Source organism: Eleutherodactylus coqui, chromosome 6 (assembly GCF_035609145.1).
Source record: "Eleutherodactylus coqui strain aEleCoq1 chromosome 6, aEleCoq1.hap1, whole genome shotgun sequence".
NCBI lineage: Eukaryota > Metazoa > Chordata > Amphibia > Anura > Eleutherodactylidae > Eleutherodactylus > Eleutherodactylus coqui.
The window spans coordinates 14223161-14235431 of NC_089842.1; the positions used below are offsets into that span (position 1 = coordinate 14223161).

General features: G+C 42.7%; 1 protein-coding gene across 1 annotated transcript in view; it reads right to left on the reverse strand.

Annotated features, from left to right (window-relative positions):
• Nucleotides 1-3559: 3559 nt before the first annotated feature.
• The window catches only part of LOC136631864 (rho guanine nucleotide exchange factor 19-like), a 50447-nt gene continuing 41735 nt past the window's right edge, over nt 3560-12271 (reverse strand). The window contains exons 11-16 of the mRNA XM_066606321.1: nt 10014-10103; nt 9691-9854; nt 8690-8848; nt 8224-8303; nt 7174-7278; nt 3560-4232 (exon numbers count right to left, since the gene is read on the reverse strand). Coding sequence (XP_066462418.1) covers nt 4075-4232; nt 7174-7278; nt 8224-8303; nt 8690-8848; nt 9691-9854; nt 10014-10103 — 756 coding nt within the window. The 3' untranslated portion in view covers nt 3560-4074. The remainder of the gene's footprint in view (nt 4233-7173; nt 7279-8223; nt 8304-8689; nt 8849-9690; nt 9855-10013; nt 10104-12271) is intronic.

Sequence of the window (12271 nt, forward strand, 5' to 3'; positions counted from 1 at the left end):
GAGCTATGGCCTATCATTGGGCTCCCACCCCCTTTCTGCCTCCTCTCCGCCCCTCTGCACTATTTGCAATGGGAGAGGCGGAACAGGGGTGGGGCTAATTCGGTGAACTTAGCCCCACCCCCTTTCATTGCAAATTGTCCAGAGGGGCGGAGAGGAGGCAGACAGGGGGCGGGAGCTCAGTTCCTGCTCCTGGCTCTTCCATCTCCCCCCCCCCCCCCTGCACACGAGGACAACGTATATCGGCTCGGCGTGAAAACCGAGCCGATATACGTTCGTCTGAATGCAGCCTAAGGCCTTAGTCAGACGGGTGTTTTTTCGCGCGATTTGAGCATGCGTCCGGCGATTTTTTAAAACCATTGCTTTGCAATGGTATCGGACACATGAGCGCTTTTTATGCGCTCGTCCGATAAATTATAGAAGAGAAATCGCAGATCGCACCTATCTGCGATCTGCGATTCCTGTTCTCTTCTCTATATGCGCTCAATGGGGCCGGCGGCAGCAGCGCCGACCCCATTGAGAACCTATAGAAGACAAATCATTCTTCTCTGCACAGCTGTAACAGCTGTGGCAGAGAAGAACGATGTTTGCCCATTGAATTCAATGGAGCCGGCGATACAGCCGACTCCATTGAAAGCAATGGGCTGCTGGCGTGCGCGGGATGAATTGTCAGGAAGGGCTTAAATATATAAGCCCTTCCCTGCAATTCATCCAGAAAAGTGTTAAAATAAAAAATATATATATACACTCACCTGTTCCCGGCAGCCGGAGTTCTGTGCGGCCGGCCTGCAGTGGGTGTGAAGGGGGTGTGAGTCAGACCTGCCCCCTGATTGGCTCAGCGCTGAGCCAATCAGGGGGCAGGTCTGACACACCCCCTTCACACCCACTGCAGGCCGGCCGCGCGGAACTCCGGCTGCCTGGAGCAGCTAAGTATATATATATTTTTTATTTTAACACTTTTCTGGATGAATTGCAGGGAAGGGCTTATATATTTAAGCCCTTCCCGACAATTCATCCCACACTCGCCCGCAGCGCATTGCTTTCAATGGAGCGGGCTGTATTGCCGGCTCCATTGAATGCAATGCGCTGGACAGCTCCGGCCCGTTTCTAATGAAACGCGGCTAGGAGCAGATTTTCGGGCGATTTTCGGGCACCGGTCACGCGATTTGCGGATGCGCATCCGTCATGCGATCTGCAAATCGCGCAAAAAGCGCCCGTCTGACTAAGGCCTAAGTAAGAGTAGAGGGGGATAATTACCTCATGTGATCTAGACTCTATGCTTCTCCTAATACATCCCAGAATTGTGTTTGCCTTTTTGGCTGCTGCATCACATTGTTGACTCATGTTCAGTCTATGATCTATTAGTATACCCTAGTCTTTTTCACCTGTGCTGCTGCTTAGCCCAATCCTCCCATTCTGTATGTGCTTTTTTCATTTTTCTTGTAGGACTTTGCATTTCCCCCAAACCTACTTTCTGATGGATTACATGTGTGTTCTGTTTGTGGCGCAGTAGGTTTTTCTCCAGAGAACAGACATAAAGTGATTACTTTCACTATTTTGAAAGCTACAAAGAACGGCCTTTAATCACATAGTCACCAAGCAGGCAGATACAGTTGTACTCAAAATGATTCAATACCCACTGCAAATTTGGTTTATTTTCTAAATGTACAAAACTTTCACCTTTGTGCAAATAAAAAAAAACAAAAACAAACAAAAAAATTTAAATAGCTGACCACAGCAAATATAAGAAGTGGTTTCCCCAAATTCGCCATAAAATGCTACATTTAATGAATATTGAAGTCTCATAATTATTTCTCCACTTCATGACCGATGTCTTTAGTACGTAGTTTTGCTGTTATGACTGGCTGCAGACATGATGTACAGCCAGACAGCAGCTTCTGACAGCAGTCCTGAGGAATCGTACCCCGTTCCTCATGGCCAGTGGCCTCCAGTTCACTATATTTTTGTGTTTGGGGGCTTGCAAATGACTTCTTCAAATCAGTGCCTGCTGCTACCAAATCTTGCTGCACATTTTTGCAGTTACTCAAGGGTTTTTGACTACCTGCCTCCTCAGGAATCCGGTGGCAGCTTCTGCCACGTCCAGGTTATGCAGCCAGTGTTCCTATAACATTGAGATTGTGAATTGCTTGCAGCTGTATCACTAGGAACATTCAGCACTTTGATATATTTTTCTACCCTTATCTTGTTTTCTCTTCATGGCTAAGGGCTATTTCAGACGACCGTATATCGGCTCGGTTTTCACGCCGAGCCGATATACAGTGTCCTTGTCTGCAGGGGGAGGAGGATGGAAGAGTCAGGAGCAGGAACTGAGCTCCCGCCCCTTCCCCGCCCCTCTCCACTATTTGCAATGGGAGGGGTGGGATGGTGCGGAGCTAAGCAGCACTTAGTTCCGCCCCGTCTCACCCCCTCCTATTGCAAATAGTGGAGAGGGGCGGGGGCTCAGTTCCTGCTCCTGGCTCTTCCATCCTCCTCCCCCTGCAGACAAGGACACTGTATATCGGCTCGGCGTGAAAACCGAGCCAATATACGGTCGTCTGAAATAGCCCTTAGCCATATTTCTAACACAGTCACAGTCAGCAAAGCCCTAGCCAATCAAGGCATTTGATGTGTTCTATCTCAAGCACACCTGATGCAACTAATGAAGCCTTTGAATAGTTACATCAGGTGTGCTTTAGACAACAACGGATTTGAAAATGTGTACTCTTAGGAGGAATTCTATTCAGGGGGTTGAATAATTCAGAGATTGCAGGAGTCATTATAAGTGTCATTTTGTGGTGAACTTGGAGAAACCGCTTGTTATATAAGTTGTGTTGAGCTATTTAACTTGTTCTTTTTCGATTGCTTTTTTGCAAACAGCTGACAGTTTGTAAAATTCACACATAAACCTAATTTGCAATGTAGTTAAATAACTTTGATTGTAACTGTAAGGGCCCTTTTACACGTGACAACCTATCAGGCACAGATGCCCAACAGGCCGTCCTGACAATGATCGTTCTTGTGCTTTTACACAGGAATGATCATCGCTGAGTGAATGGTGGTGGAGCTGGCTGGATATCGTCCCGGTTTACACGGACCGATCGTCATTCAGTTTTTATGCATGCATAACCTGAACGACAAAACAATAACAAAACGAATTACTGTTCGTCATTCAGTCGGCGCACGCATTTAACTGAACGGCAGTCATTTCCGATTCTCGTGGGATCACTGGGAATCTGAATGATTTGTGTGCCCAAATAAAAAGGCCCTAAATGTATACAGGAATGTTTCTGTTCTTCCTCCCTGCCTTCTAGTCTTGTCTCCAGGTCTTGTAAATCTTACTCCACACTGATGTTAGAGCCCACATACACCCTGTGAGGTAGCAATGGAAATCATTCCCCAAGGGTTCCTAATAATTTCATGGTGTGAGCACTTAGTTTTAATAATACAGTAATCCGCGCACCCTGAGGCACAGATCTGTAAGAAACTTGGAACAAATAACCAAAAACTAGTTGTTCTTTTTTCACATCACGCCCTGTGAGGCCTGAGAAATAATTGGGAGACATGGATCTGACGGAGATTTAATTACACGGCACTGTAGAGCTATATACAGAGTTCTCTGTGACTGTTCCATGTCTTGTGGTTTAAGGAGACTCATGTGATATCTTGCTAATTATATTACACTATTATGGTGTCTCTAGGGGGTTCAGCCCACCCAAGATGGACATGATTGGCCGGAATATTTCATCCTTTCAGTACTGGCAAATCCTTGGCACTTGAGTCACTATCATGCTGCTCGATTAATTTCTCTGGAAGATAATGGAAAAGTAGTCCTCAGGCGCCATAACATGGTGGCTTCTGGTTACTTTTTCCTTCCTTGGATCACGGGAAGCTTTCTGCAGCAGTCCTATGCGACAGATTGAGGTGCCACCTATAATAGTCTAAGGGCTCCAAATACTGGGGGCCCCATGAGCACACAAGTCCAACTACAGGTAGTCTGCTGAAATGTACAGGAAATTGAAATGTTCTCTTCTGTGGACCACGACCCCCACTTGGACAGGCCAGTGAGTGGTCTCTGGGCTACGGGGGTTTCATCTCCAGTTTGCTAGTGGCGTGCTTGATTCTCTTGTTTTCCCGCAGATTGCGCAATCGGGCGTTCTTACTGGTGATTTCCTCCACATGAATCGATGGCATCCAGCCCCTCTCTCCATCAGAAAGCCGAATACCTTCCATCCATCCTGTCAGAGAATAGAACATACATTATATGATTGCCCCAGGCCAGGAGACGCAGTCATGCAAATGTCAACCTAGGACACCGGCAACCCTGCAGCTTTTTAATATTCACGGGATAGTTATAAAAATAAAGTGTCACTCCCAACATTCTTCAGGACTGAGAACATATTTCATACTTCCTTTACCTTGTGCACCTAGTCAGCCACTTTCGAAAAGAGCCACTATAATTCTGTCCCCTGTATACAAGAATACAACTACTATAATACCGCCCCCTATGTACAAGAATACAACTACTATAATACTGCCCCCTATGTACAAGAATATAACTACTATAATACTGCCTCCTATGTACAAGATTTACTATAATGCTGCCCCCTATGTATGAGAATATAACAACTATAATACTGCCCCCTATGTGCAAGACTATAACTACTATAATACTGCTCCCCATGTACAAGAATATACCTACTAGAATACTGTCTCCTATGTACAAGACTATAACTACTATAAGGGTCCCTCCTATGTACAAGAATATAACTACTATAATACTCCCTCCTATGTACAAGAATATAACTACTATAATACTGCTCCTATGTACAATAATATAACTACTATAATACTGCCCCCTATGTACAAGAATATAACTACTATAATTCTGCCTCCTAATGTACAAGAATATAACTACTATATTACTGCCCCCTATGTACAAGAATATAAGTACTATAATACTGCTCCTATGTACAAGAATATAACTACTATAATACTGCCTCCTCTGTACAAGAATATAACTACTATAATACTGCCCCCTATGTACAAGAATATAACTACTATAATACTGCCCCCTATGTACAAGAGTATAACTACTATAATACTGCCCCCTATGTACAAGAGTATAACTACTATAATACTGTCCCCTATGTACAAGAATATAACTACTAAAATACAGCCCCCCTATGTACAAGAATATAACTACAATACTGCCCCCCTATGTACAAGAATATAACTACAATACTGCCACCCCATGTACAAGAATATAACTACTATAATACTGCTCCTATGTACAAGAATATAACTACTATAATACTGCCTCCTAATGTACAAGAAATATAACTACTATAATACTGCCTCCTATGTACAAGAATATAACGACTATAATACTCCCTCCTATGTACAAGAATATAACTCCTATAATACTGCTCCAATGTACAAGAATATAACTCCTATAATACTGCTCCTATGTACAAGAATATACCTACTATAATACTGCCTCCTAATGTACAGGAAATATAACTACTATAATGCTGCCTCCTATGTACAAGAATACAACTACTATAATACTCCCTCCTATGTACAAGAAATATAACTACTATAATACTGCCTCCTATGTACAAGAATATACCTACAATAATACTGCCCCCTATGTACAAGAATATAATTACTATAATACTGCTCCTATGTACAAGAATATAACTACTATAATACTGCCTCCTATGTACAAGAATATAACTACTATAATACTGCCCCCTATGTATAAGTATATAACTACTATAATGCTGCCTCCTATGTACAAGAATATAACTACTATATTACTGCCTCCTATGTACAAGAATATAACTACTAGAATACTGCCTCCTATGTACAAGATTTACTATAATGCTGCCCCCTATGTATGAGAATATAACAACTATAATACTGCCCCCTATGTGCAAGACTATAACTACTATAATACTGCTCCCCATGTACAAGAATATACCTACTAGAATACTGTCTCCTATGTACAAGACTATAACTACTATAAGGGTCCCTCCTATGTACAAGAATATAACTACTATAATACTCCCTCCTATGTACAAGAATATAACTACTATAATACTGCCCGCTGTGTACAAGAATATAACTACTATAATACTGCTCCTATGTACAAGAATATAACTACTATAATACTCCCTCTATGTACAAGAATATAACTACTATAATACTGTCCACTATGTACAAGAATATAACTACTATAATACTCCCTCCTATGTACAAGAATATAACTATAATACTGCCCCCTATGTACAAGAATATAACTACTATAATACTGCTCCCTATGTACAAGAATATAACTACTATAATACTGCCTCCTATGTACAAGAATATAACTACTATAATACTGCCCCCTATGTACAAGAATATAACTACTATAATACTGCCCCCTATGTACAAGAATATAACTACTATAATACTGCCCCCTATGTACAAGAATATAACTACTATAATACTGCCCCCTATGTACAAGAATATAACTACTATAATACTGCCCCCTATGTACAGGAATATACCTACTATAATACTGCCTCCTATGTACAAGAATATAACTACTATAATACTCCCTCCTATGTACAGGAATATACCTACTATAATACTCCCTCCTATGTACAAGAATATAACTATAATACTGCCCCTATGTACAAGAATATAACTACTATAATACTCCCTCCTATGTACAAGAATGTAACTACTATAATACTCCCTCCTATGTACAGGAATATACCTACTATAATACTCCCTCCTATGTACAAGAATATAACTATAATACTGCCCCTATGTACAAGAATATAACTACTATAATACTCCCTCCTATGTACAAGAATATAACTACTATAATACTCCATCCTATGTACAAGAATATAACTACTATACTACTGCCCCCTATGTACAAGAATATAACTACTATAATACTGCCCCCTATGTACAAGAATATAACTACTATACTACTGCCCCCTATGTACAAGAATATAACTACTATAATACTGCCCCCTATGTGCAAGAATATAACTACTATAATACTGCTCCTATGTACAAGAATATAACTACTATACTACTGCCCCCTATGTACAAGAATATAGCCACTATAATACTCTATGTACAATAAGACAACTAATCAGCGTTGCTCTCGGTTACCATCACTGGTCTTGGCCGTGAGGCGTAGAATGTCGGCTTTTTCCAGGGTCAGCTCGTCGTGCTCCTGTGCGGTGTAACCCTTGATACATTGTACTTGTGGGGCATCTAGGGGGAGATAAAGTTGATAAGACTCAAGTGAATATTTGGCATGTTAAAGTGGTGCAGAACAGATATATTATTGGGGCATCATGAGACAGAGATGAAGAACTTGAATTTTGTTTTATTATAATTATTGTTTTTTGAAATGTCAGGTTGGTGGTCTTTAACCCCCTTCCGCCTCTTGATGTGTACACGAGATAACTCCAATACCGGCCATTAACCCCTTATATTCTGTGATCAGTGCCAACTATGCCATGTAATCAATTAACAGAGGGAGGGAGCTCCCTCTGTCACATCATAGGACCTCTGCAATGTAATTGCAAAGTGGTAGTAAGTTGCCATAGTTGTCTGCAAAAGATAGGAAGTAATACAAAGTAATATGTACAAGCATTGTAGTGTATTGTTTAAGTGATTTTTAGATCACCTGACCAACTTCCCTAAAAGGGAAACTAAAAAAGTAAAAAAAAAACAGAAGTGATGGAAAAAAATCTAAGCAAATTAAAAATTTTAAAAAGACTTTATCGCACACATATTCCTATTTTGGTTAAAATAAATACATATGGAATCACCACATTCATAACAACATGTACAATAAAATGAATGCATACTATGGTATCTTGTGTATTGGCGCTTTCAAGGCTTCTGATTAATTGTTGGGTGGGGGGGGCATGCCATTTCACACTTTGCCTCAGGTAGCGTAAAGGCTTGGGGCACCCCTGCTTGTGCCCCCGATCCTTTAGGACCCTAGTAGTAGAGAGCAGCGCTGCAACTCACATTCACTCAGTTCAGAAGGCGGTGCGTACAGACTGCTTTGTTGGTACAATATTTACGCTTTTGGGGCCCCACTTTTAATTTTGCCCAGGGCCACACTTTGTCTAACACAGCCCCTGTCTATCTGATATCACGAGGAGGGAGTTTATAGAATTCTGCCATAATTCCCGATGTTCGCACCTTCACTTTCGGTCAGGTTCTCGAGGTCACTGAGTGGGTTGGAAGGACACATTGCTGAGATCCAGCGCTGCTTCTGACTCCTGCGGGGAGAGATGGGGAGGTCAGCGGGGTCTTGGATCATCATAACAGTATATAATAAACTCTGCATCTATAGATCTTGCTCCGTGGTCACAAACTCAGGAACGCCAACTGTACAGTCCTCCCAGGAGCTGATCTGCTGCCAGCAGTGATGGAGACAGAAATGTCCATTAGGTACTCTAATGAAACAGCTCTGTGTCCGTCAAAGGACGAGAATCCTTCCCGTACCCCACAATAATCCTCCCGGTACCCCACAATAATCCTTCCCGTACCCCACAATAATCCTTCCCGTACCCCACAATAATCCTCCCGGTACCCCACAATAATCCTCCCGGTACCCAACAATAATCCTCCCGGTACCCCATAGCGCAACTCCTCATATACGCACTCGCTCTGTGCCCGCAGTAGAATCTGGTGCTTTGGTTTCTGCTCGTGGCACAGCTGGACGTGGAACACCTCCCCAGGAACCTCCTGCAGCTTCCAGCTCAGATCCGTCACTTTCAGGTCGCACACCTGAGCGTGCGCGAAGACCGCGAAGCGGCCCAACCTGAGGAGAGCAGAGAACATAATCTGATAGTCGAAAACTAGAGAGACACGAAATGGAAGATATGGAAGCAGCACAAATAGGACATTGACCCCAGGACAGTCATCTGCACTGGACAGTCTGTATTCATTCGGGGGTCATTATATGAAGCATGTCAGGTTTCCCGAACGTAACTCTGGTCCAAGCTGCGATCATCGCTTTTCTTATACAGTTAAAGATTTAATTATATCATTGTTGGGTTATTTTTAGCTGTTGCTTAGCAACCTGGGCCTGCGGAGGACACGGAGCGCTGACATAGATGATTACGGCTTCTGCTACTTTTAGCTCCTCACCTATTTATGAACCTGAGCAGAGGAGTACAGTGAAATGTATCACTCTCCCATCCCCCACCCATCTATCAGCCCCGCATCGGGACTACACACGGATTCATACAGCGTGATGTGATTTACATGACTTTCCCTGTGAGTCTGAAAGGCAAAATGGCTCTGTCACCACAGGTGTCATACCTGACATTGCTGTGAGTGATGGAGGTCAGCAAATCTGCTGTTGTGGGTGCATTGAGTTGTGCACTCTATGGGGGGGGAGGGGGGGGGGGGGGACGTTCGTTGCACACCTTCGAAGTCACCGTGTTGTCCCGACCTCCATGTACCACAGTAAAAAATGTGACTATTGTAATTTTAAAGTAATTCAGGGCTTCACCCCATTACTGAGGCTCCTCCCCCTCATTGAAGCTCCTCCCATCTATCTATGTGCAGCAATTTCCAGATGAGTGGGGTATTAGAAGGTTGGGGGCCATTTATCTATTGTAATGGTGCCATTATAGATCCTCCTGGCGTTGCACTTACTCTTTCTTCCTGGAAAGCAGCAGACAGTCATTGAACAGATGAAGGTACACTGGTTTTGGGCAGAGCTTAAAGCGCGATCCGGCCGTAGTTGGGATCTGCATGTCCAATTCTGTCACTTCCCCGTGCTTCACCAACCAGCGAGACTGCGAGATCAGCGGGAAAATCTGCAAATGCACAAGTATATAAGGTGCCATTAATGGTGCAGAGTAATTTAACAGCTCATCCGTTTTACCATTGGAGGATTCTGGACTCTGCGCTATGACATCACCGACCACATGATGGCGCAAGGGCTGATCACGACCCGCAGCGCACTCATCTCTCACCTTACTTTCAAAGTGGATCTTCTTATTGAGATGAATGAGCTCCTCGGTTCTCTTCATGGACTGGACACTGGAATTACACTCCTTCACCAGCTGCGCAAGAAGAGGCCGCCATTAAATAGACTACAGTCACCAGATACAACCTCCTGCTTCTTGTACAATCATTCTGATCAGAAGATAAATCAACCCAAAACCTATAATTCCATCTATTCCCGCCTTAGAAATACATTGCGGGTATGCTATAAAATTCTGATAGATGCAGGTGCCACTACCTGGGATGCACAACACATCAGGGGTCTCCTATTCCCATCCTGATGATGACATCACTGAAGATAATATGAATGTGTTTCTGGTCCTGACCAGTCAGATTATCCATCCATCCAAATTTCACGTTTGTATGAAACCGGGAAATTAGAGAATTAGTGGCGAGTGAGGGCTTTTGCATAATTTATTATATATATATACACTACCGTTCAAAAGTTTGGGGTCACCCAAACAATTTTGTGTTTTCCATGAAAAGTCACACTTATTCACCACCATGCGTTGTGAAATGAATAGAAAATAGAGTCAAGACATTGACAAGGTTAGAAATAATGATTTATATTTGAAATAACATTGTTTTTACATCAAACTTTGCTTTCGTCAAAGAATCCTCCTTTTGCAGCAATTACAGCATTGCACACCTTTGACATTCTAGCTGTTAATTTGTTGAGGTAAGCTTGTGAAATTGCACCCCACGCTTCTAGAAGCATCTCCCACAAGTTGGATTGGTTGGATGGGCACTTCTGGCGTACCATACGGTCAAGCTGCTCCCACAACAGCTCAATGGGGTTCAGATCTGGTGACTGCGCTGGCCACTCCATTACCAATAGAATACCAGCTGCCTGCTTCTGCTGTAAATAGTTCTTGCACAATTTGGAGGTGTGTTTAGGGTCATTGTCCTGTTGTAGGATGAAATTGGTTCCAATCAAGCGCTGTCCACTGGGTATGGCATGGCGTTGCAAAATGGAGTGATAGCCTTCCTTATTCAGAATCCCTTTTACCCTGTACAAATCTCCCACCTTACCAGCACCAAAGCAACCCCAGACCATCACATTACGTCCACCATGCTTAACAGATGGCGTCAGGCATTCTTCCAGCATCTTTTCATTTGTTCTGCGTCTCACAAACGTTCTTCTTTGTGATCCAAACACCTCAAACTTGGATTCATCTGTCCACAACACTTTTTTCCAGTCTTCCTCTGTCCAATGTCTGTGTTCTTTTGCCCATCTTAATCTTTTTCTTTTATTGGCCAGTCTCAGATATGGCTTTTTCTTTGCCACTCTGCCCTGAAGCCCAAAATCCCGCAGCCGCCTCTTCACTGTAGATGTTGACACTGGTGTTTTGCGGGTACTATTTAATGAAGATGCCAGTTGGGTACCTGTGAGGCGTCTGTTTCTCAAACTAGAGACTCTAATGTGCTTATCTTCTTGCTTAGTTGTGCAACGCGGCCTCCCACTTCTTTTTCTACTCTGGTTAGAGCCTGTTTGTGCTGTCCTCTGAAGGGAGTAGTACACACCGTTGTAGGAAATCTTCAATTTCTTAGCAATTTCTCGCATGGAATAGCCTTCATTTCTAAGAACAAGAATAGACTGTCGAGTTTCAGATGAAAGTTCTCTTTTTCTGGCCATTTTGAGCGTTTAATTGACCCCACAAATGTGATGCTCCAGAAACTCAATCTGCTCACAGGAAGGTCAGTTTTGTAGCTTCTGTAACGAGCTAGACTGTTTTCAGATGTGTGAACATGATTGCACAAGGGTTTTCTAATCATCAATTAGCCTTCTGAGCCAATGAGCAAACACATTGTACCATTAGAACACTGGAGTGATAGTTGCTGGAAATGGGCCTCTATTCACCTTTGTAGATTTTGCACAAAAAAACAGGCATTTGCAGCTAGAATAGTCATTTACCACATTAGCAATGTATAGAGTGCATTTGTTTAAAGTTAGGACTAGTTTAAAGTTATCTTCATTGAAAAGTACAGTGCTTTTCCTTCAAAAATAAGGACATTTCAATGTGACCCCAAACTTTTGAACGGTAGTGTATATATATAAAAATATTATAAAATTTCCTTTTTAACCCTTTGCAATCCAATTTTGGATTCAGGGTTTCCTAGGGGGTTTTCTCTTTCTGCAACTATACAATGGTGCCATCTGCTGGCTAAAGCCAGTAATGCGGTATGGGACATGCTGGAGAGGCCCCCGACAACAGAGCAGCCAGTA